Source organism: Pyricularia oryzae, chromosome 1, assembly GCF_000002495.2.
Source record: "Pyricularia oryzae 70-15 chromosome 1, whole genome shotgun sequence".
Taxonomy (NCBI): domain Eukaryota; kingdom Fungi; phylum Ascomycota; class Sordariomycetes; order Magnaporthales; family Pyriculariaceae; genus Pyricularia; species Pyricularia oryzae.
The window spans coordinates 6,157,027-6,172,657 of NC_017844.1; the positions used below are offsets into that span (position 1 = coordinate 6,157,027).

Here is a 15,631-nt window from a genome sequence, read left to right on the forward strand (position 1 = left end):
CTTTTATTCATACTACGTACGAACATGATGTATGAGTTTTGAGCACAGCGTGCCCGATGTGCTTGAAAAAACCGCATTGCTTTGATCCCTTGCTCAATTAGCTGCCTTGACTACGTACATACCTTGGCTAGATCGACATGTAGATATAGCTACTATACCTTACTTAGCAGTGACGGCAGCATGGCAGTACATAAACAAGGTATAGAAACACCTACCCAGGTACAGTTCCACGTACATTCAACATTTTGACCTTGCCATGGCCGCCAAGAATACAAAAAAAAAGGGAGCCAATTGAGCTTGGTGCCATCCTGCAAGGCTGCACTCACTGCCCGCAATACACGACAAGCCAAGGTGGCAGAAGCTAAACATCCACAGCACTCGCACTCTGATATTACCACAATGCAGTCAGTCTGCTACGTCGTGGTATCATGCTGGATAGTACGACGTGATAATCAGGGCACTAGAGTGTATCTCATGTGTACTTCGTACACGCGCCATTCGTAACGCAACAAGCTTGTCAATCTCACCTAGCAAGGAATGACAACCCTGGGAGGTCCCTGCACGACTTTTCGGAGACTCATCTCCCAAGGTAGGCGCCGTTTCTGGATAAGAAGCTCTCGCTTACTAGACAAAGCTTAGGTTTTTAACAGGGTTTCCCCCCCCCCTCTCCAGCCTCCCGTTTTTACCCTTCTTTTTTACCCTCTTACTGTAGTAGTACCTGATGAACAGCCTCATTACCCTACCCCCACTCATTTCAACCGTCGTTGGTGACCATGCACATGCACCTATCCTAACGCACGCGTCGTGTATGTCCTTCCATACCCCCCATTTATCCCACACACACACACAGAGAGAGAGAGAGAGAGAGAGAGAGCGGATCGAGGTTAAGCCGACCTGACGGCGATCAACAAGCTGACAGCCAACTTGGCATTGGCTGATCCTCGTCTGTTCTAACATGCATCATGTCCGGGTTCCGCGGATTTCGGCCAAAGGTGAACAACGTACTTTTGGATACAATTTTTTCCCACTGAATTCCACGTCTATGGGCCGAGGCGCCTGATTGGATCTTAGATTATCTTACGACGTATGCTGCCTGACAACTTGAAACAAACTCATACGGTCGCTCCTACATGACTGCCAAATTCGAGGCATACGTAGTATATATATCGAAATGAACAAAAAAAACACCTTTACGCGACAGCTATCTATTCTAGGGATAGCTTCTTTGTCAGGGATAGTAGCTATTTTGTTAGCGATGCATGACACGCCTCAGCCCTATCGCTCTGCGTGAGTCTGTGCTGCGGTAAGACGTGGCATTCTTAATATGCGTACTTTCGAGAGAACGTCGGGTTCAAATGGGCGCAAGCTGCACGTTGAGGTCACCGCCCTTAATTCTTCCTCAATAGATTCTCCGCGTCGACTCCAATAATTCGAAGGGTGTTTGCATCTGAGTATGCAAGGCAGTATCTGTTTGGCGCCCATGCCACCACAGGGCAAGACCCTATCGTTTTTATGGTGTGAACATGTTCGCCAGATTCTGCGTGAGTAACCTCAATTCCGACTCCTACATTTATCTCATAGAGTCAGTCGGAACCCATCACGAAATACAGCCATGTTGAAGTGCTTTATCGTCAACAGCAAGGCCGTTTGAGGTATAAACCGGCTGTACTTACCGTCCTCACTCCCCCCAACGACGTAAGAACCGTCAAACGAGAAACATAATCATCGAAATCAGCCAGGATTCTTGAGAATGGACAGAAGGGTCTAGAAACTTACTGATACTTCTTACTGGACCAGTCATCTTGCCAACGGTTTTGTGACAGATCCAGTCAGACGTATCCCATAATGCAATCATAGAATCTGATCCTCCCGTAGCCAGGATTCTCCCGGTTGGACTGAGCTCTGCAGTAAGGCATGCAGAGGTGTGGCCTGCAAGCCTGAACTCGGACGTTTCGCCTTCCGAGACGGGGTGATTAACCCTGTAGGCGGGCTCAAAGTCCGGGAACGACAGTATCCTAGTCCTGCCGTCTCCGGTGGCAGCGAATATCCTCTGGCCGCTCCAGCAGAAGGAGATCTGGTTGGTCTGCAAAGGCTGCTGGAACGATGCCCGCGGGGTGGGCTCCCTTGGTGATAGGACGTAGAGATTATCCGCCTATTCATCCCAAGGAGCACAAAACTCGGATGATTAGCATGTTTCCTTCTCGAGGCCAACCCAATCCGATCTGGTGGGGCGGTACAAGGAACATTTCAATCTGCGCCCGAACCATACGTACCGAGTTCCCAACGATCAAGGACTCGCCATCGGGTGCCCAGACGACAGTGATGGCCGCGCCTAGCCCCTTGACCTCGTTGATGCAGGTTTTTGTCCTGACATCCCAGAACTTGACCACGCCGTCGTTACTGACGCTGCAGAGTTCTGCATCTTTGACTGGGTTGAAGGCTATCTTTTCAATGCCACCCTGGTGCCCTTTGAGTTCTGTTGAATAGCGCACATTGGGTTTGTCAGGGTTCCCTTTTGCGCTCAGAATAGACGATTAGTTTGTCATGCTTTCAATGTATGTATATAATATAATACAATACCAATAGAATATTTGGCAAACACGTACAAACTCGTAGAGTTTTGTCTGATGAGCCTGTTGCTACCAAGGACCCGGTTGGATTCCAAGCAATTGTCCGTATTCTGTAGGTATATACGGTAAAAACCCATCAGCCTTTAGGAACGAACTAGTGCTTTGTGAAAGTAGCTGTTCAAAGATTACTGACGTTCCGATATTGCTTCCCCTCGATGCGTGATCATATGTTTGAGCAGTAAGTTTTTCGAAATACTCTGGGAATCGGTCTTTAGATAGCCTCTGTCGGGGCTTCAGGAGCCCTTTTGGTGCCATTGCTTGCTGCTTGAACTGTTTTTTTGTTCTCTCTTTTTTTTTTTCCTTTCTTGTAACACAAGCAATTGTCTGGAGAGAAGGATTGTCGATTGCTCTTTGTTTTCTCAGCCGCTTGTAAACAATAAACAAAGACTTAACTGGGGCTTTCTGTCGCACAATCCCTCGGCAGTCGCGGGCAGGCAAAAGCGCGATGAACTTTTGAACTGTTGATACGTAGGTAGGTTACTATGTAACGTAGGTAGAGGTACCTTCCTAGGTTTCTTTGCTGCCATAACCCGAATTATTGCTGGCAGTGGAGGCCCTTGCATGTGGTTGGGGAATTGGCTTGACTCCAAATGCGATGCAGCTGTCCAGTCCCTACGACAGGGGTAGACAAGTGGGGCACATTTCTTGGTAGTACTCCGCAGCTTGTCAAATGGAGGCGGAGCGGCGATCAAGCTGGCCCGGGTGCGTTTGATTGACTGAGCAGCAATGACTTGGGACTCGGGAGGTGACGACGTGTTTCTTTGGTACACAACCATAACTGTATTACCGAGGATCATCAATTCTCTGCAGCACCATTTATTATTCATGCCAATCTGATGGTTCCGGAAAGCACCGCTTGCCCATCAACGCAACCGAACCGTATGAAGGGCCCCTCCCCGACCGTCGAGTCCCCATAGGGCTACCTGTAGCCGCCATCTCGCCTGGCCTCACATCATGTACTGGCCGGTGGGAACACCTCGTGTATACGCCACCAACTCGGACAATCAGGACACAAACTTCGGCTTTGTGGTGTCGCAGGATGGCCTACAGTCCCCCGGTGTAGACGGGGACCGCCCGCCACTCACACATGGCGAATCATCTTCCTCGACACACGATGCGATCCTAGGCCCGCCGCAACCCTCACCTCTTCTGACTCCGGCCACGCCTACCACGCCGATAACCCCCGCAATCAAGTCCGTCGAACATGCCTTCAATTACGATGGTGATGCACAAGGCTTACCGCAGGAGCCTTCACCGGCTACTTCCGGGAACTTGGCCACGCTTTTGAAAGAACCAATTCTAGCGTTGCGCGTGGCTCGGACAGGTCATCTATTCGCTGTAATAACCTCGACGACCATGACCATCTGGCAGACAAAGGTGCGCACGCAATAACATTTGAACAGGTTACTCTTATGTGCTGGGAGCGCGCGCCCAGGCTCTGACTGATATCTTCCTTCAAGCCCACAGTAGTGCTCGCCGCCGTTGTTCGCTCCCAATCCTCGATCAAATCATACGGCACCAATGTGGATCTGCTGCTCCGGCCAGACTCAGCCATCTTTGTCCTCCACACGAGCTCCGGCTACCTTATAACGTATTCCTTGGCCACCGACGCGGAGGCGAGAGTATACAGACCAGCATTCGCCACCCACACCAACGTTCAGAGGAGAAGGCAAAGCCACGCCGGCGGGCCTGGGTACGATGCGCCGGATCAGATCATGTGGGGGCCGGGAGAGGGAGGGGGGGTTCGAGACGTGAGCGTGCGCTTCAAGATGGTAATCAAGGTTGACGCTGGCATTGAGAGTGCTTTGGCCTTGGACGACGAGCTGGTGGTTGCGACGCGCAAGCCGGCAGCTGTGCAGTGCATCCGCTGGACTCCCGACAGCAATGGGGCTCAGACCACTACGGAGATTCTCGGCCGGATGGGATGGCTGGACAAGAAGGTCACCATCACCGAGATGACCAACGACCGGCCTATGAACCTTTCGACATGGATAACCAGTGACGGCAAGGCTTATGCTGTCCAGCGTACGCCAGGTGGCCAACCGAACTCTGAGACTGGACAGGTCGACGCCAAGAAGCTTTTCAAGGGCTATTGCTTCCACACCCCGTGCAAGGAGCAAGAACGAGCAGAACGTGCCGTGATCAACGCCCGCTTTTCCCTGATCGCTATTGGCTGCCTTGATGGGCAAATACGGGTCTATACGGTCAAGGACTATGCAGGAAACGTGCCCTCATCTCACGTGCATACTTTACCTGTGTCGAGCTCGAGTGCGGGGAGGCTGATGACACTGACTTACTCTCCTGATGGGTACTGCCTGTTTGCAGGGTATGAAAAGGGCTGGGCTACCTGGAGCGTCTACGGCAAGGCGTTGAGCCATGGCTTTAACAACGACACCGCAATCTCTCAGGGCAATGGCGAGGCGTGGCTCGAAGGTATCAGAGACGCCGCATGGATCGGGGGTGCTTCGGAAATGCTCATCATTGGCATGAAGCACGAGGCTGTCTGGTTGTTAGAGATGGCCCGCAGTGCGGTCACTGGCTGCTACTGTTCGGCCAACCTTTTCCGGACCGTCTTGCAGACCACTTCCAGCGTAATGATCTACCGCGGTTATGATTTGCCTGATTTGACCACAATCTCGGCAGAGCCTTCGCTTTGGCACACGAGCAATATCCCCTCGACGTACCTGCTCAACCAATGGCCAATTCGATGCACAGTTGTGTCACCTGATGGTCGCTACGTTGCCGTCTCAGGTCGCCGTGGTCTCGCGCACTACAGCGTCAACAGTGGTAGATGGAAGACCTTTGCCAATGAAGAGATGGAGGAGGAGTTTCAAGTCAGGGGCGGCATGTGCTGGTACCAAAACATCCTGGTGGCTGCTGTTGAGGTCAACAGGACCTACGAGCTCAGGTTGTACTCAAGGGAGGCTGTCCTTGACAATACAAACATTGTACATCGCGTTCCCATGCCATCTCCGGTGGTGCTCTTGACGCCGTCTGGTGAGGACTCCCTCCTTGTCTACGGCCACAACAACATCCTCTACCACTTTGTGTTCTCCACACACTCTGGCTCGGTCCAACTAGTTCAAGTGGGACACATCGTATTCCATGGCATCGTGCGATCACCCTCCAGAGTTAGGGGCCTTAGCTGGATCCTGCCCGAGTCACATCGGCTCAATGGCGATCCTTCAGACGATGTGGCCGTTGCGTCCGTCATGTTCCTGGTCGACGGCAAGCTGGTGATCCTCAACCCGTCACTTAACGAGCAGGGCCACCTCAAATACGACATGAGGGTAGTTGCCCAAAGCGTCGAATACTACACGTGCATGTGGGATCAGCCTTTCATCGACACTCTGCCGCCGGCCAGTGACAGCGCATTGCCACCCGGGTCAGAACACGAAGGCTCGCTTGAGCAATCGCTGTGGATGTTTGACGGCGGCGAGCTCAGGGTTTGGCCCGACGTTCAGGGCGTGTTGGATGTCGTCTCTCCCGCAGGAGGCGATGTACCACCGACGGCCTCGCTTCCCACCGACTTCTACCCACTGTCGATGCTCAGGTCCAAGGGGATCATTCTGGGTGTCGAGTCCGAGCTGGCGCAAAGGCGGGACATCAATTTTAGCTTCTTTCGGTTTGCAATTCGGGTACGTTGCTGTCACGGATCGTGTGTAAACTCCTACTGACGTGATAACACTATTTCAGACACACCTCTTCCTTCCTGAACTACTCCGCTTCTACCTCCAACGTAACCTTGCCAACGAAGCGCTGCGCCTTGCTCAGCGCTACCAATCCCTAGCCTACTTCTCCCACGCATTGGAAATCCTCTTGCACCATGTGCTAGACGAGGAAGTAGACAGCGCGCCGGCTCCAGAGGACGCCATCCTTCCGCGCGTATTGTCCCTCTTGTCGTCTTTTAAAGACTACTTAGATGTGGTTGTCCAGTGCACGCGCAAGACCGAGGTCAGGTCCTGGCGTACCCTTTTTGCATACCTCCCACCCGCTCAGGAGCTCTTCGAGGAGTCACTCCTACGTGGCAACCTCAAGACCGCCGGCGGCTACCTCCTGGTCCTCCACACCTTCGATGAGCTCTCCGCTGCTGGCGAGCAAAGCGTCCGCCTATTGGGCAGGGCGATGCGCGAAGGCGACTGGGAGCTGTGCAAGGAGCTGGCCAGGTTTCTAGCCGCACTTGACGACAGCGGGGAAACGCTGCGCGAGGCCCTAGAGAGCGTCGACATTAAGCTCGACGGCGATCGCCACGGTGCCGGGGTTAGGAACCAGCTCTCCATGAGACTGGGTGTGCCGTCACCATCCTTTTCGCCTGGGACCGAGCGCAGCAGGAGCAGAGAGACGACCAAGAGGCGGAGCATAACTGGGCTCGGTATTATCAGCAGTGGGGGGAGTAGCGATGCCGGGAGCGATGTTGGCAGTACCGCGTCGAGCGTTCTCGAGTCTAGTTAGCACACCGCCTAGGTGAATGTCTTTTTGTTCTTTTACATCTTCCTGTATATAGCCTCATTCATATTAACCATGATTCATGTTTCGAATCTAGTTCGTCGTGTGATATTTAGGAGGGGCTGCGGAACCGCGAACCGCCAAATCTTCATCCATCTTGCCAGACTACAGCTCATTTACCCATGATTTCACGCGAAGCCCATTGCAAAACCTGTACGCTATGGAGTCGCCGTACTTCAGGCAAGATAGAGATAACGTTAAATGTGTTCATTAAGTGTCATCATGAAAAATGCAACCATACCTAGGTATATATCTAGCAATAAAAACAGGATGCCGAAAGCCGCCCAACAAAATATGCTGTACAATGTCTGCCAGCTTTTGCACCATTACTGATGCGAACTCGGGTGAAAAAGAGTCCAAAGTTGGCCACCATCAAAACGTTTTAAAAAAAAGAAGAAAAAAATACAAAAGCTGGTTGCTGATACACCCTGATTGGCAGCAACAATAATTTCCGGGCCACGCTTCATTTGCACGCACGATCAAAGCGGCATGAGACCGATCCCGGCCCCGGAAACAGGCGTCCTTGCCCTCGAGGTAAAAGCACCACTTCCACTTCCGGACCGATTCGAACCACCCCTTGTGGCACTATTTCCCTTCCTTCCGCCACCGCCGCTGCCAGTCGCGGCCCTGCGTTTGCTCACACCGCCGCCTCCACCTCCCGATGTGCGCCGGCTCCCATACGATGTCTTCCTCCCACCATTTCCCTTCCAGTTAGACCTCCCTCCCCTCCCAGCCCCTGACTTGGCTTTGGAGGACGAGGACTCGCTGTATGTTACTGGCACGGCGTTATATTTTTCTCTCCACTCACGACCCTGACGCTCGGCCTCTGTCTCGCGGCTAGGGCTGAAGTATTTTGATGAAGCCTCAGTCGATTCCTCTTCGTCCTGGTCTTCGCCCGAAGATTCCTCGTCGCTGGTGAAAAAATTCTCTTCGGCCGTCGCCTTGCCCTTCTGGACTCGCCGAGGTCGTATGTCCAGATTATCGTCATCGCTCACAAGGTCTACAACGTCATCCATATTGCCGCCGCCACCGCCGCCGACACCCATGGAGTTGCGATAGAACTCGTAGTACTTCTTCAGAGTGGGTAAAAGCTCGTTACCATAGCGCATGACATTGTCATTGTTGATGCCTGGGACCCGCCGCATCTTTTCCAGCGAAGTTGTCCACTCGATGGCCATGTAGCGTAGGTGCTGCTCCGTGAATAGCAACTTGCGCAGACCATTGTTATTGCGCACGCGCTCCTCAATTCGCTTGGCATCTTCAACGAATTGTATCAGAAGGTCCTGATGTACATCGTCCAGCTGTGATATGGCCCCTTCTCCGCCGCCGTTACTACGGATCGGCCCGCTTAGTTCTTCAAGGGTTCTCTGGCGGGATTTCGGAACAATGCGCATGCTCTTTTCGAAATAACTGTTGTCGTCCTCGTCATCAGAAACCACAAAGTTGTCTTTCGCGTAACCATTCCGGTGCCTTGGTGCTGCACCAGCCTCGTCCTCGTCCGACTTCTCGTCATCTTGATCCAGCACTAGTGACCTTCCCTTGGACTTTATACTGGTATTCATCACAGGAGAAGATACATTCGTCGATGGGGGCAGGTTTGATGCCTCACGATTGGCAGTCTTTTTGGCTCCTTTAGGGGGGTTTGCGTTATCCGTAGCACCATTACGGGCTGTGCGGGTTACCAGCTCAAGCCTCTGGTGCCCATCTATGAAGGCGTTGGCCCTGATCCCAGCCTGGGTTTCATTTCCGTTAGCAAATATTATTGCAGCTAAGCAAGCCGATACCATACGTTGCCGCTTTGAGTTCGGAACCATCGAAACTTACACCATAGTACGTAATAGGAACACCGATGCTTCTCACGGTCTTGTGGTGCTCCTCTAACGCGTCTTCTGCCTGCAAACGATACAGGATACTCAGAATAACATGCTGCTGTAGTGACTTGGCAACGCCATAGTGGTCAGGCTTAGGCTCGTCCTTCTTGACCCCCTTGCCCTGGAGTATGTCGGCGCACTGCTTGGCGGTGAGCCGTTTTCGCCCAATAACCTTGAGCGCCGCCACGGCGACTTCCGTGTAATCCACGATAGAAAACTCGCCGCCATCGCGACAATTGTCGCAGCTGGCGTCGCACTCGTTCTTGTCAAATCGCTCGCCAAAGTATCGCAGGATCTCGACGCGTCGGCAGTCTCGCTTGTTCTCGCAATATTCGATAACACGGTTCAGCATCTCTGCTTGGCGCTCCTTTTGCTGGTCGCTGCCCTCACCCTCTTTGATCATCTTGCGTAGTGTTGATATGTCTCCATAGCCAAAGTACAGGTAGCAGTCAGACTTTTCACCGTCACGGCCAGCACGCCCAGTCTCTTGATAGTAACCCTCGAGACTTTTTGGCAGCGACTGATGAATCACAAATCGCACATCCGGCTTGTCTATCCCCATGCCGAACGCAATGGTAGCCACGACAACCTTGATCGTTCCCCTCTGCCATTTCCTCTGGATATCAGTCTTCTTATCCGTCTCCATGCCGGCGTGGTAAGCTTCCGCCGAGATGCCGTAGGTTTGAACAAGTTTCTTAGCTATGTTCTCCGAGCTCTTGCGAGCAAGCGTGTAGATTATGCCGGTCTGGTCGGCGTGCCTTTCCTGAATAAGCTCTGCAATCGACTGCAGGAGATTCTTCCCTTTCGGGCGCACATCATAGTAAAGGTTTGGCCTGTTGAAGCTCTGCGAAAAGACCTCGCAGCCATCGATTCCAAGATTGCTCTTGACGTCGACAATCACGTTCTTAGTCGCCGTCGCTGTCAGAGCCATCACAGGAACATTAGGGAACATGCGGCGAAGCTCGCCAAGGGCTTTGTAGTCTGGCCTGAAGTCGTGGCCCCATTGGCTGACGCAGTGTGCTTCATCGATGACAAACCGAGCCAACTTCTTGTTCCGGTATGTGCGCTGGAGCGCGTTTGTAAAAGTTACACTTTTGCTGATCATCTCAGGAGTGACGTAAAGAAGCTTGAGAAAGTTTTCCGGGTTCTTGTTGTTTAAAGCGTCTAGGATCATGTTCTTGTGCGTCTTGTCAATGTCTCCACTGAACTGAGCTGCTTGTATATTGATGTCCCGAAGATGGTCGACTTGGTCCTGCATCAAGCTGAGCAACGGGGAGACAACTATAGTGATACCCCGCGTAGCTCCGTTATTGACGACGGCAGGGAGCTGGTAGCAGAGAGACTTGCCTCCACCAGTGGGCATGAGCACAAATGCGTCTTTTCCGCTCAGTGTGGCATTGATTGCCTCCAGTTGGTTATGCCGGAACCCGGACATCCTGAAGTGATCTTTGAGCGCCTTCCGAACATCGTTGGACCAAGGATGCCTCATCAGCTCACGCGGAATCGAGCTTTTCGGGACGGCTTTCTTGTCCTTCTTTGGAGGCTCTTTCCTAACTCTCGGTACAATGGCTGTATTTCCCGATGTTTCAGCCAACGCCGCTCTACTTGCTTGCGTGGAAGTGGCCCTGCTTGAGGACTGCCTCTCGATGTGGTCCGCTAGCAGCACCAAGCTGTCTTCGTCATCACAGTCAAAGTAGTCAACCTCTTCTTGCAATCGTCGAGTGGCCGGTTGATGCGCGGCAGGCGCCGGAGGCTGAGGCCGTGTGGAAGCATGCGCCTGTTGCCATTCCATTGCATCCTCTTCATCGTCGTCCTCTAGTAAATTCTGCATATACTGATCTTGCGATTCATTGCTTGTGGTCATCGATGGCGCCGGACGGCTAGGCTCGGCGATTCGTGTCCTGGTCGTGCGAGGGAAAGGGGGAGGTTGGTGCACGAGGAACCTCTCCTCGAACTCATCGCTCCGACTGACTACTGGTTGTTGTTGCTGTTGCCTTAAGGAGGATTGTGTCTGAAGGATGATATGCGGGTTATTATCCAATGTTTGGATTTGGCTAGATTGGCGAGGAAGTTGAGGTAGAGGAGGCTGTGGAGCATGCTGCGTAGCCTGGACAACTTGGTTTGGTGGGTATGGTTCAAGCTGAGGCTCCTGGGCATTATCGACATCGACCTCTTCATACAAGGCGATATCATTCATGCCTGTCGCAACTAACAGCCGACGAAGGTTTTGCTCTTTCTCATGCAGTTTTTCTATCATTCCGCTGATGCGCAACTCATCGTCAGTAGTGTCTAAGCCGTTCTCGAAGGCCTCGACGAGCTCGTTTTCGAGGGACTGCTTCTGGTGGGCAATAATCTTGTGCGCTTCATACTCGGAATAGAGTAGACTAAGGGTGTTTCCTTTCTCTGAGAGTTGGTTACGAGCTTCTTTGACCTGCTGCCTGCGCTCTTGGGGCCAGTTCTCGACAAAAGATCGTCTGTAGTCCTCGGAAAGCTTCTTCATCTCTGCCTGCATGCCTTTCCGTCTCTTATCAATCACGCTCGGATTTCTGAGGAAGAGGTCCATAGCCAGTGTGCTACCATCGGAATCCGAGCTGTGAGCAGCGGGCTCCTCGAATACCCGTGCGTCCGCCTTGGCTTGAGGCTGCCGAGCGTCCTCTATTCTTGGCCTCTTGGATGGAGTAGGATCAACCTTTGGTGAAGCAAGGCCACTTCTTGACTGCGAAGAAGCGTGACGCTGTGTACTTGAGCCTTCTTTCCCCTCAGACTCTGGCCCGCTCAAGCAGGTCAGGTATGACACATGCTCCGTAGGAGGTGTCACGAAGTCATCTTCCATGAAATCATCCTCGGAATCTTGGATAACTAGACTATCCTTGGACCGCCTCCTCCGTTTCCCCCTCGGGCTGTCCTCGCTGGGATTGGGCGACTCATGTTTTGAAGAGAGGGCCAGGGATGATGATTGCACCTGGCTTCTATTCGGTGTTGTTTTGATAGTGGTCAAAGAGACACCTCGGGGAGGTTGTGTAAGCGCTGTAGGGGCTGAATGTTTAATAAGTTCATCCAAACCATCAGCGTCCCCTTGGAGAAGTTTCTCGGTCCTTCGAATTTTTTCGGTAACGGTGCGCTCGTGAACTATAGAGGGACCGTAGGCTGTGGCCGGGCGGGCCCCGCTGGGTGTCTTTTGAGAGCTTGACAAGGACTTGTTAGGTCTCCTAGCCATTGGAGACGTAGCCTTGGCAAGGGTTCCTATGTCAGGGAAATCGTCCTCATCATCATCATCCATGAATATAGCCTTTTTCTTGGGCGCTGGGGTGACCTTGCTCATCTCGGAGCTTTTCCTCTTCTTGGCGCTTCTCTTGGTCGGCGGGTGGCTTTCCCCTGATAGTCCATCATCACTCCGCAAAAGACCATCGGCTAACAGAGCAGAGCTGATATCAAAGTCGTCCGAGGTGAGATCTATCGGCTCTCCGGCTTGGTCCAGACAATCGAAGTTGACATCGGAAGAAAAGACGGGGCTTCGAGCACGATGGGCAGCTCGAGGGGTAGCTGGCGATTCCTCCTTGGCAGTCCGCCAGTTGTCCTTGTCCACCAGGCGAGAAAAGGCGCGTTGAAGCGGGGGCAGTACACTTGTCGTCGAGGTCGGCGTCGGCAGAGGCTGCTGCTCTTGCTCCTTTATGAGTAGCGACGGCTTTTTGGACTTTAATGCCGATGTCAATCTCGCCATGCTCTCGAAGTCTTCGTCGGCCTCGTCGACCCCGTTTCTTGGGATCCCGATTTGTGGTCGAATCGATTGGGTGGCGGCATCTATAGCGGGAGTCGGAAGGCCCTGTGCTGTTGTTGGCAAAGATGGCTGTGCCGTGCTTGGGGTTGGGAGCACAGGCTGCTGGAACTCGGGAGCCCTAGATAAAGGATGATGGCCTTGGCTGAGTGTGGATTGGCTATCGAAGCTTGATGAAGCACTAGGTAGCTCAGGGCCCAGAGGCCGGGTATGGCAGGCGTCTTGTAGTAACCAGGAGAGCTGTTGACGGAGGTTGTTACGCGTCATGAAGCCGTAGGGGAACAGCCGTTCCAAGCCGACGCCACGGACATTGAGGCAATGTAGGTCTAGAGCTAGACTTTTCAGGGCCTGGGCGGCTTCAACAGTATTTTGTACCTCTTGTTAACTTTCCGTTGGCATCGACAAGTTAAATTGAAGCGGGCAAGGTGGTGGTTGGTGGGTCCTTGGTGTGCAGGTAACAAGTTCTAGGTCTAGATAGTAGATGATAGTTGCCGCCGCCCACTAAACTTATCGCGTCGGGACCGTGTCGCGGCGCGTGGTCATGTGCCCCACCTCAAAGTGCCTCTTTAAGGCCCCGCACCACTTACCCTGAATCAAAGTCACTTGCTTGCGTTGCAGGGCACCAGGCGCTATTTCAGCGCGGCGCGTTCGAAATGCAGCTCATTCCACGCCAAAATCACGTGAATCCAAGCATCAGCTTGCATCGATTCATCCAACCGTCGAGGTCTAACATTGTCGAACAGCGAACTAGTCTACCGTAGGAATTCGCTCAAGCCAAACAACCAGAAAAATCTGTTCCATCGGCACCAAGATGGAAAACGGCACGATGACCCAGGGAGAGGGCAAAGACCCGACAAGCTTCCTCGGTGAGATCATCGGGAACATGGTCACAGTGAAGCTGAACTCGGGAGTCATCTATAAGGGTAGGTTGAACCTCTCGCCTCCCTCGTCTCCGTCGCCCCAATACCGGGGTGCACTGCTTTGCGAAAAGAACAGAAGCAAGAAGGAAAATTGACATCTGACACGACCATCTTGACGAAAAATAGGAGAGCTTCAATCAGTTGACGGCTACATGAACATTGCCCTGGAGAAGGCCGAGGAGTGGGTTGCTGGTCAGAAGAAGCGATCATACGGCGATGCTTTTGTCCGTGGAAACAATGGTTAGTATTTTCTCTCTTTTTGTTACGTGACCTCCTTGCGCATCTACTAACTATAGAACCCAGTCATGTACATCGCTGCTTCACCATGAGACAGATCAACAGGGTCAGACTTTATCAAATTTCAGCGATTTAACCTTTTTTGGTTGGATTTGCAACGGCTACTTTCTATGATGAAAACAATTGCTTTTTCAAGTGGTGGAGAGGGTAGACAGCTCCTGCCGGCAAAGGCTACCACTTCACTCGAAACCTCCAAGTTTTGAGACAACCTCTATTATGATACAAACACCTGTTGTATGTACTCAAAGCCTAGCAGAAAATCAACCTGCGGACAGCTGTGCAGCGACTGACTAATAATACCCACCAATCTTATCTGTCCATGCAAAGTACGTTTGCCCGTTGATATTGACCTCCCCTTTATCATTCCTCTCCACGTCGTCCCCCCTCAACGCCTCGTCGAACTTTGTCCGCAGCTCCCGCGCCTCATCGCCACCCTTCTTTACGATTATGGACATCTGGCTCAGTGTGCACATGCGCCTCCAGAGCTCATCCTCGCTCAGCCATATGGAGAAGGGCACCCGCTCCTCCCCGAGCGGCAGGCTGAACCGGGGCGTCTTTCCGGACGCTCCACCGCGCAGCGCCTGCAGCGGGCTGCTCGCCAGCTGGCTTGTGAAGACGTCCGGCCACTTGGAGTGCCGGAAGCGCGGGTGGCCATCGTCGGGCAGGGAGTGCACCATGTCGTTGAGCTTCTGCTCCCACTTGGTGCTGGCCTGCCAGTCCCTTGGCTTGTTGTCTGTAACCCAGGTCCTCCCCAACTTTCGGTTAGGAAGGGAATTGTATGTGATGAAAACCCATCGTGTGATTTCCACTATAAAAAGGTAGCCAAAAAGAGGCTGCAGAAGAAGAAGGGGGGAAAAGAAGAAAAGAAACTCACAGTCCTCGACATTCCAAATCATCCCAAGCACAGCCATAGGCCTCAAAACCCTCGCAATCTCCTCGAGCGCGCCCTCGTCCGCGAACCAATGAAACGCCTGCGCAACGACCGCCGCGTCCCCCCACCCTTCCTCGAGCGGAATCCCTCCCGCATGTCCATCCACCAGCTTGACACGACCGGCGCCGAGCTCCTTGTCCGCCAGCTGCGCGCGCATCCCGGCCAGCGGCTCAACGGCCACGACCTCGTACTTTTCCGGTCTCTCCACCAGCCTCTCGGTGAACTTGCCCGTCCCGGCTCCAACCTCGACGATCCGCGCCCGCCCTCTACCCTTGACCTTGATCTTGTCCAGAAACGAGTCCACCACCGCCCGCGGGTACGTCGCCCGGTACACGTCGTAGACACCCCCGTCGCTGAACCCTTCCTTCGCCGCCTCGGGTATCCTGAATGGAGCAGGGCATTCCATCTCTTTTTTTCCTTGCTTTGAAGTCTTCTTTTTTATGCCAGGCGATTCTATTGGCTGTGTTGCGACGGTGCTCGCCTAGTGTACTTTAGGTAAGGTACCGTGGCGTTCATGTACCACTGCAGACATGTACTCCTTAGTTGAGGTGGATACCACTACCTTGCTTTCAAGTGATTTGATTTAGTCTTTTTTGTCTGTACATGGACATTACTTTGCTTCCCATGCTAGGTATTTCGATGGGTAGCTATTGATGATAGGTGACAAATCACGCCACTAGTCATCAGATGTTCGTTCTGCC

General features: G+C 52.9%; 5 protein-coding genes across 5 annotated transcripts; 2 read left to right on the forward strand and 3 right to left on the reverse strand.

Annotated features, from left to right (window-relative positions):
• Nucleotides 1-1,510: 1,510 nt before the first annotated feature.
• MGG_05698 (WD repeat-containing protein) lies at nt 1,511-3,406 on the reverse strand (the record flags this gene model as incomplete). Its single annotated transcript, XM_003710549.1, has 5 exons — nt 1,511-1,564; nt 1,790-2,152; nt 2,274-2,476; nt 2,726-2,900; nt 3,134-3,406. The coding sequence occupies 5 exons, from the start codon at nt 3,404-3,406 to the stop codon at nt 1,511-1,513; spliced, it is 1,068 nt and encodes a 355-aa protein (XP_003710597.1).
• MGG_05699 (uncharacterized protein) lies at nt 3,313-7,424 on the forward strand. The gene is made up of 3 exons (XM_003710550.1): nt 3,313-4,007; nt 4,091-6,268; nt 6,327-7,424. The coding sequence occupies exons 1-3, from the start codon at nt 3,585-3,587 to the stop codon at nt 7,080-7,082; spliced, it is 3,357 nt and encodes a 1,118-aa protein (XP_003710598.1). The 5' UTR covers nt 3,313-3,584; the 3' UTR covers nt 7,083-7,424.
• MGG_05700 (RecQ helicase MUSN) lies at nt 7,340-13,225 on the reverse strand. Its single transcript, XM_003710551.1, has 2 exons — nt 8,961-13,225; nt 7,340-8,869 (listed from the first exon to the last, which is right to left on the reverse strand). Exons 1-2 carry the CDS (start codon nt 13,047-13,049, stop codon nt 7,616-7,618), a joined length of 5,343 nt encoding a protein of 1,780 aa, XP_003710599.1. The 5' UTR covers nt 13,050-13,225; the 3' UTR covers nt 7,340-7,615.
• Nucleotides 13,226-13,399: 174 nt separating this feature from the next.
• Nucleotides 13,400-14,325, forward strand: MGG_05701 (U6 snRNA-associated Sm-like protein LSm6). Its single transcript, XM_003710552.1, has 3 exons — nt 13,400-13,705; nt 13,829-13,942; nt 14,006-14,325. Exons 1-3 carry the CDS (start codon nt 13,594-13,596, stop codon nt 14,029-14,031), a joined length of 252 nt encoding a protein of 83 aa, XP_003710600.1. The 5' UTR covers nt 13,400-13,593; the 3' UTR covers nt 14,032-14,325.
• On the reverse strand, nt 14,109-15,624 carry MGG_05702 (methyltransferase). Its single transcript, XM_003710553.1, has 2 exons — nt 14,874-15,624; nt 14,109-14,732 (listed from the first exon to the last, which is right to left on the reverse strand). The coding sequence occupies exons 1-2, from the start codon at nt 15,334-15,336 to the stop codon at nt 14,290-14,292; spliced, it is 906 nt and encodes a 301-aa protein (XP_003710601.1). The 5' UTR covers nt 15,337-15,624; the 3' UTR covers nt 14,109-14,289.
• Nucleotides 15,625-15,631: the final 7 nt, after the last annotated feature.

Excerpts from the sequence above, each read along its gene's own strand:
- MGG_05702 (XM_003710553.1), bottom strand. The coding sequence starts at position 15,336 with ATGGAATGCCCTGCTCCATTCAGGATACCCGAGGCGGCGAAGGAAGGG. Across the intron at positions 14,733-14,873 it reads GATTTGGAATGTCGAGGACT|ACAACAAGCCAAGGGACTGG; the intron begins GTGAGTTTCTTT and ends CCTGGGTTACAG.
- MGG_05699 (XM_003710550.1), top strand. The coding sequence starts at position 3,585 with ATGTACTGGCCGGTGGGAACACCTCGTGTATACGCCACCAACTCGGAC. Across the intron at positions 4,008-4,090 it reads TGACCATCTGGCAGACAAAG|CCCACAGTAGTGCTCGCCGC; the intron begins GTGCGCACGCAA and ends TCTTCCTTCAAG. Across the intron at positions 6,269-6,326 it reads TCTTTCGGTTTGCAATTCGG|ACACACCTCTTCCTTCCTGA; the intron begins GTACGTTGCTGT and ends ACACTATTTCAG.
- MGG_05700 (XM_003710551.1), bottom strand. The coding sequence starts at position 13,049 with ATGACGCGTAACAACCTCCGTCAACAGCTCTCCTGGTTACTACAAGAC. Across the intron at positions 8,870-8,960 it reads TTCCTATTACGTACTATGGT|GCTGGGATCAGGGCCAACGC; the intron begins GTAAGTTTCGAT and ends AATGAAACCCAG.
- MGG_05701 (XM_003710552.1), top strand. The coding sequence starts at position 13,594 with ATGGAAAACGGCACGATGACCCAGGGAGAGGGCAAAGACCCGACAAGC. Across the intron at positions 13,706-13,828 it reads CTCGGGAGTCATCTATAAGG|GAGAGCTTCAATCAGTTGAC; the intron begins GTAGGTTGAACC and ends GACGAAAAATAG. Across the intron at positions 13,943-14,005 it reads TTTTGTCCGTGGAAACAATG|TCATGTACATCGCTGCTTCA; the intron begins GTTAGTATTTTC and ends TATAGAACCCAG.